This window comes from Pituophis catenifer, unplaced genomic scaffold (assembly GCF_029215685.1).
Source record: "Pituophis catenifer annectens isolate HBS135680 unplaced genomic scaffold, rPitCat1.0.hap2 SCAF_3, whole genome shotgun sequence".
NCBI lineage: Eukaryota > Metazoa > Chordata > Lepidosauria > Squamata > Colubridae > Pituophis > Pituophis catenifer.
This window is the reverse complement of record NW_027256883.1, coordinates 18,392,882-18,409,538: the sequence shown is the minus strand read 5'-3', so window position 1 is coordinate 18,409,538 and position 16,657 is coordinate 18,392,882. Positions and strand designations below refer to the sequence as shown.

The following is a 16,657-nucleotide window of genomic DNA, read 5'->3' as shown; positions in this document are numbered from 1 at the left end:
ACATCCGCAAACAGCTGAGGGCAAGGAATGTAGTCCTTTTGCGGTTTTGAGGATTTGAAGAGCGCGTCATGAGGGCCCACCGTTGAGGGGGTAGCGGCTGTGACGTCCCCTGGCACTCCCAGGTTCGTTGTAAGTCTAGCCTTGTGGAGTAGGGACTTGAATAGGGCCGGGCGAAAGAGGCCTGTGAATGCCGGTGTTTCCGGTGCTAGGCCCTCATCCTCTGATAACTCCATCTCCTCAGGGGCCTCCTCCGCTTGGTCTGATTCCTCAGACGAGGATTCTTGGCCCTGTACTGGGAGAAGATGGGACTGGAGCTGGTGTTGCCGTGCCTGGGCAGGTGCGGCCTGTCCAGGTGTCTGAGTTGCCTGCTGCAGGGTTGCAGAGAAGAATGACGACAGTGCAGCCGAGAACATGGCCTGAAAGTCCATTGGGGCTGCTATTCCTGGCCCCCCTGAAGCCGAGGGTCTGCCCTTGATGGCGTTGAACTTGCTTCAATGGCCCGATATATGATGAGCTGGTGAGGGGCCCCTTGGAGTCTCTGGTCCGGCCCCTGAGCCTGCCTCGAAGCGGGGTGTGATGAGGCCCGCCCTGGGGAAATCAGGAGTTCTTGGGGTCACTGCAATGTCTGACACACTTGCAACTCCTGGCTCTGCCTCTCTCGGAGGGGCGTGTGTGGCCTCCAAAGGCGCAGGCTCTCTGGATGAGGACTCTGAGGCTGCCTTGTGCGCCTTCTCCCACTGTCATTCCAGAGCATTGTATCTCCTTAGGGCGTCTCTATTCTGGAACGGTAGGGAGCCCTCTGAAGCCGCCCTGCTGGCAGAGCTCTCATGCCTCTTCTTTGATTTATTTTCCCCCCCTTTTGACTCCTTGCGCGGGGGGGGTGAGCTCTAGCTCCATATCTGAGGATGGAGGGGAGCGAGACATAACTGCAGCCGCTAGGTTCTTCGGGCAGGCCCCTTGCCCTGTAGCTCCACAAGCCGAGGGGTAATCTCTTCAAAAAGAGCCTCGAGCTAGGCCAGAACCACTCCTCAGAAGGTGGGGGCGAGGTGGATTGATTGCCTCCTGCGGGCGTGGGGCGGAGTCTGCGGCCGCCCCGATGGCCGATGGGGGCGTAGGCTGATGAGTCTGGCCAATCTGGCGGCCCGAAGGTCCCCCAATATGGCGCTGGCACGTGAGGAGGCCTGTGCCCGACTCAGGCAACGGACTTACAATGGCGGCCCGAGGGTCCGACCAAACGCCGCGCGACTGCCTTGGTGGGAGCTCGTTCCTGGAATTTGCCCTTCCTAGCACAGGGGGGGGGGCTGCCGAGCTCTCTGGCGCTCCGCTGCGCCTTGCGCTGATGCCCCGAAGCCGGTGAGGCGAAATCGCTCCTGGGGGGGGTGTTGTTTAGGCGAGCCGAGCAGTTTGAAATAGGCGGGTTGCTCAAAGCCCGCCGGCCAGCTGGAGGGGCGCAGCTCGATCGCTGCAGCAGCGCCGCGGGAAGATATGCCGGTTTAAAATTCAGGAGGTGGCCAAGCGAGCGGCGTGGGCGCGATGCTCTGCTCCCCCCCCTTCCAGCTGGTGATTGCTATTCACTCCGAGAGCAAAGTAAACCGCGAAAGGGAATCTATTCAAAATTAACAAAAAAGCCTAATCGCCCTAAGGAAAGGGAAGAAAGAAATTGGAAGAGTAATAAAGAAAAAAAGGAGGAAAACCCCACAGACTACTGTACCTTTAAGAAACCTGTGGAGCTCCAAAAATCACTACAGTGTTTGCCAGCAACTGAGTGAAGACTGGGGGATCATAGGACCAGAGGCGTGGCTTGGGAGCCGGAAAGGGGAGGAAAAGTCTTTTGTTTTCACTCAGTTGTTTGCCAAGCACTGAAGGATTAACCCATGCATGGATAGTGGGAGCAGCGCACAGGAAAATATTGTCTTCATTTCTCCTGCAAATGGTAAATTTGATTTGCAGAGGTAAACGTTAAGTCTGATTTGGCACCTGCAATGTGAATGACATCTTCGTAACAGTTAAACATCAAACTCACAGGTTGTTTCCCTCTAAATCAGATTGCCTTATCCAATGTGTCTGTGGTCAGATTAAGGCAAGGGTCAGATTAATGTGCGGATTAAGGCAAGGGAGGAAAAGTATGTCTATGGAGATTCTCAATCATCCAGGTCATGGTTGTCCCAAAGGAGCTTTTCCAAAAGGCAGCTGGACTCTCTTGATTTTTTTCCTTGAAAACTAAGGAAGTGAAGAAGCTTTTTGGATGAGAAGCGAAACATTTTCAAGGAAAACATCAAGAAAGTCCAGTTGCCTTTTGGAAAAGCATCTTTGGGGCAAGAGAGAAAGAGAAATCCATAAATGGGGAGGGGGAAAACTGAAACTATTAAGTCGCATGCAGTAATTTTTTCTTCTCCTCCTCCTCCTCCTATCTTACACGTAAAGCACAAAATTTGGATTCTAATGACACTGAACCAGAAACCACGAAGGCCATGAATTCTACCCCTGCCTTAAGTAGAAAGCCAGCTGGGAGACTTTGGCTTATGAAGAAGACAATAGTGAACTGTTTCTGAAAAGGCTGCTAAGAAAACTGCAAGGCCATATCCAAGGAATCATCAAGAATCAAGAATGCCTAAAAAACCCACGCATAAAATCTAGATTCACACATCTTTTATCATTTGTCTGCACCTGACAGAATCATAGCAGCACTTTCATTTATGCACCTTTTTCTCCAGTCATTTATTGTATTTTCATCTCATCTGTCATCCACCACAGGAGTTAGAAATCCTGCAGTCCCCTGTGTAGACTGGAAATTTGAGCTGTCCATTCTGGAGCAGAATACAGGTTGTGTTGTGGCCCGTCAGCAGCCTGTGCGGATTGTAGCTGACTCTGACAGTGAGGAGGCTGGTGTGGTGTTGCGCCTGCAGCCTCTGCAGCTGGCACCCAAGTCAGACAATGAGGAGGCTGGAGAAGATGTGGTGGCAGGGTGGCAGGGATTCAGCCAGGGCCTTCAGAACTTCCAGAAGCTCCTTTAAGTGAAGAGGACGAAGAGGAGGAGCCTCTTCTCAATGCACGGGCGCGCAGAGCTGCCAAAAGGAGTGGCGGCTCCTCAGGAGGAGGTCTCCTCGAGAGTAAGGCTTGGGGTTACTTGGCCACTCCCTTAGCCTATTTAAGGAGGAACGCCAACTGAAGCAAGATGTAGGGAACAATTTTAGTTCACTCTACTTCGCGTCTGGATTTTCTGCACATTGCTTCTGGGCTTTCTGCCAACCTTCGTAAGACTGAGATTACTTTATCTTTGGTTTCTTGTAGGCTGTTAAGAAAGTTTATTAACAGCCTTTGTTTTGAAAAAGACTGAGTTATTTTAGTAAATTAAGTTTTGTACAAACTTTGTGTGTGTGTGTGTGTGTGAGACAGCCAAACTGTCTCAGGAATTCGGGGAGTTGAAGTCCACAGGTTGTAAAAGAGCCACAATTGCCCACCCCTGCCCCAGGACATTGCCACTGTCAAAAATATGAGCCAATTGCCAAGCGTCTGAACTTTGATCACGTGACTATGGGGATGCTGCAATGGTCATAAGTGTGGAAAAATGGTCATAAGTCACTTTTTTCAGTGTCCGTATCTTTGAATGGTCACCAAATGAACTGTTGTAAGTCAAGAAATACCTGTACTTAGAAGCTGATGTGAACCAAACGGTAAATGCGGTAAACATGCATTTAAACCTGCAACCAAAGAATCTGCTGTAACCTTCTATATCTTGGTGAGAAAATGTGCATTAAAAAGCAGCATGCATTTCCTTAAGTCAACACTATCCCTTACACCAGGGGTGTCAAACTCAATTTTATTGAGGGCCACATCAGGCTTGTTTTGACCTCGGGGGGGGGGATGCTGGCCAGGGGGTGTGGCCAGTTCGACGTCACTTTTGTTGGGGGCACCTGTGGCGTTTTCACTGGCAGGGACAGTCCTTTGCTGTTTCAAGGGCGGCCCTGTGGGCCAGATCTAAGCATCCTGGAGGCCGGATCTGACACCCTGCCATACACCATTCCAAGATAAAACAACCCATTTTTTTTTTAATTTACAAAAGCATGCACTATTTCGCTACAAAGAAATCCAATCATTGATTTCTATTCACATGCCAGTGCCAATTTATTAGCCATGATTAAACAAGTTGGAGAGAGTCAGAGAGGAACTGAAGGCTCATTCTAAAACACCCAGTCATGAAGGTAGGAGAGGAAAGCTTATCAGAGACAGACATCAAAGCTCAACACATATACACACACATTCCAGGAGCTCAAAAGGGACTTTAATTGAATAGAGGCAAACAAAGAGAACTTGCAGATGATCGTGATTTATAACAAATTTGGTGTCAGAAGCACAAGTCCAAGCATACAATTATAGCCCATAAAGATCATGCAGGGGAAATGGAAAAGAGACAACATAATCTTTAAACCTTCTCAATTAGCACTCTTAAAACCCTGAATAACTTGGGTTTCCCCAGCCAGCTAATCAACAAAATCAGGGCTAATTCTGTTCCATTCAGCTGCACACAAAATATGTGACATAGAAACAGGTATAAAGAAAGCATAAGGATAAAAAAAAATCACTTAAAGAACAGATTTGAAGTTATTGATAGTAAAAGTGATTTGCCCAGGAAGCAAGAAAATGTTGCGGAGAGCTGATTTTTATTTTAGTGCGCTACCTTGTTCATTTTAACTGCTGTAACAAGCGTCTGTGTATTTGATTTTTTAATATATTAGAGGGGATTTCAGTATTTGCTTCACTTTAGGCATTAAACCGGTTTTATTTTCATGGCTATAAAGTTTGTTATATAAACATGTAAAACGTTTGGCAATGTTATTTTTTTTTTCCCATTGTTAAGTGATAATTTAAGGCATTCAAGACTGCAACATTACAAAAAGAGAAAATTAAGAAAACAGAACCTGCTTCTCTTTTGCACTCAAAGATGTAAGTTCTGTAGTGCAGTATTTTTCACCTGAAAAGGTATCCTTCTCTGCAGCAGACCAGGATAGAGAGTTTTTTTTTCTATTTGGGGGAAATTAATATCATCTGCAGACTCACCATATTCTCTATATTAAATTATAAACCCTTTTCAACCTATATTGAACTTATCTATGGAAATTCTCATCCAGGTCATTGCTGTCCCAAAGGTGCTTTTTCAAAAGGCAACTGGGCTTTGTTTTTTCTTTGCAGACATGGAGGATAGAAGGACGAAAGGAATACAAATCCTTTCATCCTCCAACATTCAGTCAGAACTGAGAAGCTTCTTGGATGAGAAGCGAAACATCTTCAAAGAAAAACCGGAAAGTCCACTTGCCTTTTGAAAAAGCAGCTTTGGGACTACCTAGAACTTACAGCTCAAAGTTATGTCTATCTCTATGTAAGATCACCCATCAAAACCGAAATTTTCTTGGTTTCACAGTCAAGAGGATAATACCTAGCATACATTCACTGTATGCATGCAGAAGCTTTTGTATTATTGGCCCTTAGAAAGTAAACGTCTTAAGAATTAAAGTAGAATTAACGCATTAATTCAAAAGAAGAAAGTTTGGTTTTAAAATTATTTCGATATTATTCAAACACACCTAGGGGGACGGATATTACATAATAAATGCACAAACAGCCCATTTCACAAAATGAAGCATTTTATTTTAATATGCTAGGATCAGTCAGTCAGGAAAGAGAAGATAACCAAGTGCATCTCTTTATTCATCTTGCTACAATATGAATCTATTGTGATTTATGTTGTTGCTACTCAAAGCCTTTTAGTGGTTGGGGTTTGCTTTTATTCCTTCCCAAATATATATATATATATATATATATATATATCATGGCTTCTTTTTCAAGCCTGCAATTTCTTCATGTCTATTTTCCCACCCTTTTGTGCTTTAAACGTGTCTATTCTTGCTCGACCCGCTGCCTTCCTTAAAATTCCTCTGTGAACAACAGTGGATTTCTGGAACCCTATTTTGAATTCCAAAACTCCTGTTAGATATTATGCAAAGCTGTAGAGTTTAAAAAAGTAAATCCTACGAAAATAAAGAGGTAGAACAGCCCTTTTTTCCAATAATCTATAAAACTCTTTAGAAAGCAGAGAATTACACAACTAAAGAGGTACAATGAAATCTATTACTTGTCTCAAGTTTGTGGCGGTGAGGTTAAAAAGCTGCTCAAGGAATGTATCTGAAAGTGGCAAAAAACTGAATCCAAGACTTGACGATCACAAAGTATACATTCTTCCTCTAAGCCATTATCTGCACGCAGGCAGAATATTCTGATCCACCACTGGGCTTTTAGAATACTTAACTGTACTTTTTTCTTCACTCAACATATTATGCAGGCAGATAGAGCATAATTTAAAGCTACGCTTAATAAGTTAATTCTTTATGTTTAGAGAAAACCTTCAGCTGATCAGTGGCTACTTATTACCATTACTCCGTCTGAATACAGTGCCAGTCTACGGACAAAATATATTACACATTGGTAGATTAATTTACAACAGGGAAGACACTATTTAACTATATACATTGAATGAAGCTAGCAGAATTATTACCAGATGCCTTAAACTAGGCATGTCCAAAGTCCGGCCCAGGGGCCAATTGCGGCCTGTGTTCAAATTTCAAACGGCCCGCAGCCTCTTCTCCCCGCCAGCTCAGCCTGTCACTCATCCCCACCGGCCGGCATTTTTCCCTTCACCGCACAGCGGTTCCCGCAACTGTCCCCTGCTGCCTCCTGCTCCACAGCCACCCTGCTCTGCAGAGCATCTCAGCCATATTTTTCACCAGAAGGTGGCAGTAGACCTGAGTCAGCACTCTCACCGCGTGATTCTTGTGAGTTTGTGTGCCCATTTCTAAAATGGTGACTGTAATTAAAAGTGAGGGTCACCACGAAGTCTCATTCGTCATCTTCAGACTGGTGTTTTCGCCACGAAAACTAGAAGCACGAAGCCAAAAACACCAGCCTGAAGATGACAAATGAGACTTCGTCGAAACATCGCCAAGACACTTCCGAATAACCAAAGACATACATACAAATACCCGCGAAAACCTCAGAAAACATATATATGTATGTATGTGTACATGTACATGTACATGTACATGTACATGTACATGTACATGTACATGTATATATGTTTTGATATCTGATAAAGCCTAGAAACTAGTGAATGGGATTTCACTGAACTATGGCTGTATAAAGATCTTGATTTACGTAGGAAAAAACCTGGCTGAGAGAAAAATACACATAAAGACCTACGAAAAGAGAATAAAATAAATATTTGACCTTTACAGGAAGGAGACATGAGATGAGGGTGTAGCTAACTGAAGAGGACTAATTAGTCCAAAATAGATCTATCTTAGTCTCCCTTTAGTCTCCCAATAGACAGCAAAATGCTGGTTTGATGTCTGATAAAGCCTAGAAACTAGTGAATGGGATTTCACTGAACTATGGCTGTATAAAGATCTTGATTTACATAGGAAAAAATCTGGCTGAGAGAAAAATACACATAAAGGCCTATGAAAAGAGAAGAATATATATATATAAACGTCGCCAAGACACTTCCAATTTTACACTGAAGAAAACCCGAATAACCAAAGACCTACATACAAACACCCGCGAAAACCTCAGAAAACACATACACACACACACACACACACACACACACACACACACTAATCTTATGGTTTATATTTTAAATTTTATGTTATATAGCAGAGGTCCCCAACTGGTCTGGCCCGGGCGAGAGAAGGGAACCCGGCCTACCACTTCTGCTTGCACTGCCTGGTTCCAAACAGACCATGGCCCGATAGTTTGTCTGGGGCCCAGGGGTTGGGGAACACTTGTTATATAGTATGCCTTATTTTAATTGTGATGCTTCTGACATGAATAGACAACAAACTACATATATAGATGTGTAGCTATTTATCTCCTCGTATGTTAACAGCATATTCATTGTGGCTTGTCATAGCACAACACTGAGACGAAGAATGTAGAAAAAAAATCAGAAAAAAAATCAAATTTGAATAAAACACCTATCTCCCTTCATTATGCTAATCCACACCATTTATCGTGCATCAGTTTTCCTACTATCAATGTCATTTCAGATATGCTGGACTTCAATCCCATCACCTCTTTGGTGACCAGCATAATTCCCAACCACCATAAAGAAAGCTACCGTAGATATTTCCTCGCAAACTTCATCACAAAAATCTATGCCATTGATTTCAGGCCTCCTCTACAGAAGGAACAGCCCTTGACTGTTTTATAATTTACCAATTAAAAACTTGACTCCTTCATATTCTTTACTCAATATCTTCCCACTGGAAAAAGGCTTATCATCAAGCACTTCTGTTTCAAACAATGTATTTGCCAGTCTTCTCACTACAGCCCTCAAGAGTATTCCAGAGAGGGCAAAATTACAAAATTCAAAGAATCCCCAAGATCAGATCTATAGATTTCAGCTGGGAGGTAGTTACCTAAAAAGAACACAGACTGTGTAACTTTATATTACCCACGTCATTTATTTTGATACTAAGTCCTACAGTTGTATTTTGGCTTAGCATTACACGATAGCCAACCTCTGTTTTCTTCTCAACCAACCACAGTCAAAACCAAACCATGGCTTATAATTATAAATGAAATAGTACTATTGTTGTTAACATCTGTTGTCTTCTCTTAATCTTTGTGATTTAAAAATATAATAATTTGATATGTTGTTTTATAATTTGATGAATAGATAAAATAAAATTTAAAAATCCACATAAGAAGGCCAGTATCATTTCTGCCCTGGAGCCAACGCTTTAAAATGCTGGTCAATTCACCACATACCATATTTTTCGGAGTATAAGATGCACTTTTCCCCCCTAAAAGAGAGTGAAAATTTGGGTGCATCTTATACACCAAATGTAGCCCCACCCACCCACCAAACCCCACCCTTTAGCCTCTGCCTCCCAGCAATTTACCTCCTTGCAGCAAACAGCCCGTTTCAGCTTCAGCACAGCCCTATTAGCACAAGCAGCTGATTGTTGATTGGATCGGCTCCCGACCCTCAGCTGTTTCAGGCTGTAGGGATTGCCATTGCCTATTGCCATGCGGACCGCCATTTTTTGCTACAAGAAGGCAAATTGCTGGGAGGCAGATTTTTTTTCTTGTGCTAATCAGGCTGTGCTGAAAATGAAAATGAAACTAAAGCAGGCTGTTTGCTGTTTGCTGCAAGGAGGCAAATTGCTGGGAGGCAGATTTTTTCTTGTGCTAATCAGGCTGTGCTGAAAATGAAAATGAAACTAAAGCAGGCTGTTTGCTGTTTGCTGCAAGGAGGCAAATTGTTGGGAGGCAGAGGCAGGTTTTTTTTCTTGTTTTCCTCCCCCCCTCCAAAAAAAAGGTGCATCTTATAGTCCGGAGCTTCTTATACTCCAAAAAATACAGTACCTTGAAGCACCTCTTAGGTAAAGGTTTCCCCCATCCAATCATCTCCGATTCTAGGGGGAGGTGCTCATCTCTGTTTCTTAGCATTGTCTGAAGACATTTCTAGGGTCATGTGGCCAGCATGACTATACACCAAGGTACACGGAACATTGTTACAGAATAACAGAAAAACAGAGTTGGAAGGTATCATGAAGATCTTCTAGTCCAACCTCCTGCTCAAGCAGGAGACCCTATACCATTCCAAACAAGTGGCTATCCAAGTGTCTTCTAAAAAGCGTCCAGTGATGGAGCACCCACAATGTCTGGAAGCAAGTCCTTCCACTGATTAACTGTTCTGTCAGGAAATTTCACCTTAGTTCTAGGTTGCTTCTCTCCTTAACTAGTTTTCATCCACTGTTTCTTGTCTTGTCTTCTGGTGCTTTGGAAAATAGGTTGACCTTCACTTCTTTGTGGCAGCCTCTCAAATATTGGAACACTGCTATCATGTCATGTTACCTTCATTCCAACGTGGTACCTATTTGTCTACTCTCATTTGCATGCTTTCAAACTACTAGGAGCTGAAGCAAGTAATGGGAGCTCACCCCATTAAGCAGCACTTGGGTCTGAAATGGATTCAAGAAAAATTGCACGAAAGGGTCAGTACCTTCTCACTCCAGATTTTTCCCCTTCTTACTTCCAGATAAGAGATAAAAATAATAGAGGATATTTCACTGACTTTCACTGCCAAAATATTAATTCTCTGAGTATATATTCACTCTATTCTTGGGAACAGGTCAACAGTCCATTCTAAACCTGTCACATTTTTCTGAAGTTACAACTACAAACCAATCAAGCTCCTTTCATGATCACCACCTGCAGAGGTTTTTTTTTTTTTAATTATTATCTTAGTTCAATCCTGATAAGAGAAAATACCAGGATTTAGAGTAGCAACACTACCTACTAGATGGGCCAACTATTTAAAAAATTATCTGGCCACAGCACACACATGAGAAAGACCCTTAATGCATTTCTTTAATTAAAGAATTTCTTTCTTAAGCTGGAATGTTTTGCAAGGCATCCTAGCAATTTTCAATTCAAAATATGTATCTGTGTTTGCTATTGCTTGACAAGCTCAACCAAACTTTTCTTATCTTGACGAAAAATGATAACAAAGCCAGGTTTGAATACTAGGCAGAATTCTGTGGCTGGACTCATGCTTTCAATAAGCCATAAAGTGTTTTGCTGGGCTTTGGCTTAGCTTGCTGTAAAAGTTGTGATTTATAAAGACTATCTTATTGATTAGCATGTTGGGCAAACTCAGCCTGCTGCAGCCTATAAATCATGGTTACAAAGCCCATGTATTACCTGGCCAACTCTGTCTTAACTTCTTAATCAATCAGGGGAGGCCCAGTTAGTAAAAGAGAGACCAGCAGAAAATTCCAGACTGTGGGAAAATGGAAGCAGAAGTTGGAAGCCAATGCAATGGCAGATCGCTTCCATACCATTGCTATGAAAATTGTAAAGGAGCTCAACTTGACCATTAATAAAGCCAGTTGTCATTAAATTCATTCATAATGCTGTCACATTTCACAAGTAACATAAAAACCCAGTCAAATTTCAAAGGATCCTAATCAAAGTAACTTAATTTATTTCAGCCAGCATCAGCTTTATCTGCTGAGATGTATAACTTCAAGGAAAATTAATTAGTCTGCTCCTGCAGATGGGTTTTTTTAATAGAACTTGGAAAGACTACGCTAAAACACGTCAAATGTTCTTGAACACACTGTAAAAAGGTAGTGGGCTTATTAGAGGAAGGAGTAGGGTAGGAGGGAACAGATGGACGGGTAAAAAAAGTGGGGCACTCAGCACTTTCTCTAGACTACATTTTATTGCAATTAACTTGCTAAGCTCAGTTTTGTTCCTCTTGTCACTTTTTGCCAATTGAATATGCAAAACAGATTTCACAGAAAATTCAAACATTCTGACTCCATCCAGGTTATTGAGAAACAGATTCTGCATCCTCTAAAATCTGTTTAGATTTAAATTCAGAAAAGCACAAATAAGGCTGCAGACTAACATGAGGCGAGTTTTTAAAGCGAGACAGAGCAAGAAAGAGAATCTATGTTTTAATTTTTTTAACCTGAACAGCCATTCACGGCTGATTTTGCCAGGCTCCCAGACCAGAAGACTACTTGCTAAATATTTGAGCTCCTGTCTTCCACAGAGATCAAGGTAAGATTAATTACTCAGGAAAGTGAAGATCAAGTATCACAGGAAACTGAGAGGCAAGTAAGTACCTGATTTATTCATGTGTACCTCAACAACAACAAAAAAGACATTTCAGAGCTGTGGCTGGTTCCAAAAATGAGAATTGTCTTGCTGGAATGGACATCCTACATCCAAACAAGTAGCCAGCTATTTTGGCATCCAATACACAGCAATGTTTACCATCCACCTCAGGTAATTAGATATATACTGCCCCTGTCCATTGAGGCTCCACACTGCTGATGTGTCTATTAGCAATTAGGAGAATTTTAATGCACCGACTCATATTCTGGCTGCTTTTAAAAAAGAAACATTAAAACTTCTATCCTATGCAAACTGGGATGGTTCATACCGATATATTTTCTAAAATAACTTCTTTTACTTTTCACCCAATTAAAAATCTTAATAAATAACACGTTTGTACATAAAAACAGATATAATGTGCTTCTAAAGGATTCTGGAAGTAAGTCATGCTTCAAGACATTATCAGATCAGATTTCATAAATAGTCAAGGCTGGGAAAGGCTTCAGCAGAAGATGGAAAAAGGCAGAGAAAGAAAAGGATATAAGTTCCTGCAGGTATTTCCCTCATCTTGCACCCCAAAATACAGCCGAATCAACTAATTTCACACACATTCTTTATGAAAACTTGCATTCAGTGTGGTGAACATAAGCCACTGGAGAACCTAGAACTACTGTGTGCGAACCAAAAACTTTTCTCGCCATTCAATGCAATGCAATCAAGTCGGCCATTCTATGGCCATATGGCAATGTGGGAGCTGGTTTTGTGCAAGATGCTATTTTATTAGTTGGCTGTTAAACAGAAAAGTAGTCCACTTTGAAGCAATGCACGACCTTCACTTGCAAAAAGGACAACTGGCTTCACGTAGCCCAAAGGATAGTTGTCAGAAAAATTCCTGGGTGACAAAACTGTCTGTACAAGTGTGTCCACATTTTCATAAAAAAAAAAAAAACAAATAGGCCACCTCAGGTAGTTAAAAAGTATCTTTGATGATCGGCCTCTTAGGGAAGAGGTATCCCTGGACGGCCTTACCTCCTATTGGAACCACCTTGTGTGTGGATGGTCTCCTCACAGGCAGCCATTTTGTGAAAGCAGCCACATTGGACGCTCAGATTTTCAGCACCGTCCTTGGCTGAAAAGATAAGGCTTTAGGAAGCATGCATCTTCCATCCTGAAAGAACTTAGCTGATCATCCATTTCTCAGGCATTTCTAATAAAGAAAAGAAGGTCGATCAAGCCCAACTGCTGGTGACTTCCTGAATCCATCCATGTTTTCTTTCAAAAACATTGTGGACTTGTCCAGAGAGTCACAAGACTGATCTTAAGACTCGCACACGGACAGAGAAAAACAGTCTACAACTCTCTTCTTTCAGGATCTGTCAAATTCCCCACCTAAATGGATTTGATTTCCCTGGAGTTATCCCATCTAAGCATTAACCATATCTAACCCTGCTTAGTGTTTTCCTGACAGCAAGCAAAGTTGACCAGGAACCAAAGTTGACCCCACTGTGATATACTGACTAAGCTGTTTTGACTAGAACAGTTGACTAGAGTCAAGCTTAAATTCAACCTAGATTTTGGAAACCTGCTGGAAGGTTTGGTCAAGTCGTTGTCTCTCCGTCCAATCTACCTGGAAGGTAGCAATATGTTACAAGACGTCCCAGAGAAAAGTTGGGGGGTGGGATTTAAGAAATACTATAAAGTGACAAGCTCATTTGCAAGGACCGCAATCTAACTTTTAGACATTTTGGTAATTCTGATATGAAATATAGTTCTGATTTAGTGAACCTCTAAGCAAATCTTGATGTATACAGGTTTAGAACAATATATACGTATATAATTGAAGTTCCCAATTTCTGCATACAGTGGGTTTCTTTAACACAGGGATCTTAACTCTACAAACACAGCTGTGATCAGCATTTAAACTTAACTAATTAGTTTCAAACAGTTTCATTATCAGTAAAACCCTTCCTGGCCTGCCTTGCAAATCTGTTGTGTCAGCAGCTTCAGATTAAACAAAAAAAAAACTCATACAATTTGTGAGCTATTTTTAAAAAGGAAAATAGCAAACAAGTGCACAATCCTGTTCATGCCAAGGAAATCAAATTTGGGATGTCAAGAGAGTTCACACAGACCTGTTCTTGCAGTATCTCTGGCGTAACCCTAGCTTGTTTCCAAATTGCAGTGCAACCTAGTAGTGTGTAGGTCTGAAGAGTGAGCTCTGGGCAGGTCAGAAAGCTGGTTAACATACTCTGGCAATAAAGTACTCTACAGAATATACAATATCTATTTGCTATCCAAAGTAACTCTTCAGAATTAATTTCAAAGAGAAATGAGTGTCACAGAATGGAAAAACCACAGGAAATGTTTATATCACTGGAAATAGCTGTCAACATGGAAAAACATATGTAAAGGGCTTGAGGTTGGAGCAATTCCACACCTCATGTTGACTGAGGTTACAGTTTTTGCAGGAAAGAAAAATAAATGAGACAGTGATCTTTTGGAAAGATCAACAGATCCATTTCCACAAAGGTGCTGAACACCTGAGATAACTGCCTCTGCAAAATACATGACTGCACATTTTAGCAGATGCCCAGAATTGTCTTTCAGGCCATACTCATCAGGGTAAAAATTGAAAACGTTGAATTCTGAGATGGATGGGAAGAGTTTCATGAGCGAGGAAGTATAAAAGAGCCTCGGCTTTCCAATCCAAATACTCAACTGAGACATACAGAGCCCGAATGAGCAACTCCAGTTAAAAGCAAAAAAAGATATAGCAGATTACACTGTGATTCAGAGCCATTTTACTTAAAAGAAATTAATGGGGCGTGTGCACTTGGTCCGAGGCATGAATATGAATCCCTGAACATTTAAGAAAACTCACAGCACAATCCTGTACACCTTTTGCTCAACAGTGACTCTGTGTCCTTGGCTGCCACTTTTTAAAAAATAGTAATAATTAGGTATCACAGGTGAAATCCCCAATTGGAGGAGATGGGCAGGCAGCCACCGCCAGTTCCGTGCTGCAGCAAATAAACTGAAATAGTATGTCCAACTACTACCTACACCCCCCCCCAACAACAAACTTGCAATATTGCACCTGCTTTTTTTTTTTCAGCTCACAATCGAACAACTGTACTGAGAGAATCAGGAAGAAAGGGGGGGGGGTGTGTCAAATAAATAATGAATTGCATCTCTAACAGGCCCACGAAGGATCTGCGATTTAGCTGGAGTTTGTTTTTTTTTAATTTAAAAAAAAAAAGACAAAAAGGAAGCAAGGAAGGGCGGGAGATGGAGAACTGCCTGGAACATTTGCAAGACATTAATCTGTCACTGCTACCCCAGCCACGTGTGCGAAAAGAGAAGGAAAGCAACCAGAGAGAGAGAGAGGCCAAAGCGCCTTCACTTACTTTTCGTACTCGGCGTTGTCCCTATCACACCGAGCATCCTTGTGCTTCTGCCAATCTTTGCCATGCTTGCAGGTAGTCAACAGGACAACATCTTCCCCATTATGGACATGATATAAGGCATTCCTGGTGTCTGATCCTATCCCAGTTAGGTACCTTTTCCCCTTGAACACCAACATATACTTCCTCAGAGGGGGGATGGTGTTAAACTTCAAGGAGCCTCTCTCTCCTCCTGTCCTTGGGTGATCTTTAGAAAAAAGAGGGATGGAGACGTCAAACTTGGGCCGGAAGTTTTCCGTACTGATGCTGGCTTTGGCCAACATGGCCTGGCCAATGTCGAAACCCACGTCCTCGGTGTAGTCAGGCCAGGTGCCGGAATATAAGTTAAAAACTAAATGATTCCTCCCGTTGTTCCACAAATGGAGGCTTTGCACTTTGGAGCGCAGGTTGTGCACGTACTGAGGGGAGAGCTGGTCTCGGTCTAAGGTGTCCAAGCCGAGGACGAAGAGGCAAGCTTGGCTGGGGTCCGAAGTATAAAAGCGGGAGCCTTCGATGGCGGCCAGGATGTTTTGGTAACTCTCGGCGATCTTCTCCCCTTTCTGTTGCGGGTAGACGTAGACCTTGAAGCCGTTTTTTTTGCAAAGGGCGAAGTCGAAGCAGGACTCCATGCGGCACTTCTTGCCCTTGTAGACGCCGGCGTTGGCGTCGCGCTTCTGGCGAGGGGAAGCGTGCCGGTTGTAATCCTCGCTCTCCAGCTGATCCCAAGGCAGGAAAGGGCGCAGGGCGTCCGGGAATCGGGGCCAGTAGCGTTCGGGGCGCTGCAAGCCATTCTTGCCGCTGTTACTGCGCGCCTCTCGCCTGCTTTGGCTCCTGGATGCTCTGAACTGCAAGCCGCCGAAGTAGAAGAGAAGGACGACGAAAGTGCCAGCCGAGAGGAGGGTGAAGTAGCGTTTTTTGGCCTGCATGTGTCCTATCTGGGTCAAGGGGATCGTCGATGATGAACACAAAGCTCGCCCAACTTTGCCAAGTGACACTTTCAGCTTGAGTCCGCCATTTTCCCGCCTGCCAAGACTTTAAACTCTCTTCTCCCACCTTCTCGGATTTCCTTTCCCAAAAGCTCGGGCTGATGCAGCGCATGTGGGCGATTTCGTTAACTTTCTCCCCTCTGGTCTTTCATCTTCGGGCTCGCCCTGGGAGGAAGGGGTGGTGGTTGGGGAAGGGGGGAAGATAGAAAAACGAAGAAGGACGGAGGGAGCGAGGCCGGGTGAAAGAGAGGGGCGAGTGTGGGAGGGGGGTCTGGTTTAAAAAGCCAGGGAGAAAGAAGGGAGGGGGGGAAAAAAAAAGAAGGCGAGCGCAAGAAACCGGGGCAAAAAAAAAAAAAAAAGCCAAGCCCGCCCAGCGTGGCTTTCCCCCCCCAAAAAAAAGAAAAAAAAAAGAGGGAGGCTGGGAATTGGCTCTTGGCAATGCAAAGAGGAGGAAGAGAAGACAAAGACAGCGGGCGGCTCTCTGAACCTAAAAGAAAAAAAAAAAGAAGAGAGAGAGAGAGAGAGAAAGAGAGAGAAAGA

At 43.2% G+C, this 16,657-nt stretch overlaps 1 protein-coding gene across 1 annotated transcript in view; it reads right to left on the bottom strand.

Moving 5' to 3' along the window:
• EXT1 (exostosin glycosyltransferase 1) overlaps positions 1–16,439 on the bottom strand; it is a 338,991-nt gene extending 322,552 nt beyond the window's left edge. The window contains exon 1 of the mRNA XM_070940369.1: positions 15,096–16,439. Within this exon, the coding sequence (XP_070796470.1) occupies positions 15,096–16,057 (962 nt within the window). The 5' untranslated portion in view covers positions 16,058–16,439. The remainder of the gene's footprint in view (positions 1–15,095) is intronic.
• Between the last annotated feature and the right edge of the window lie 218 nt (positions 16,440–16,657).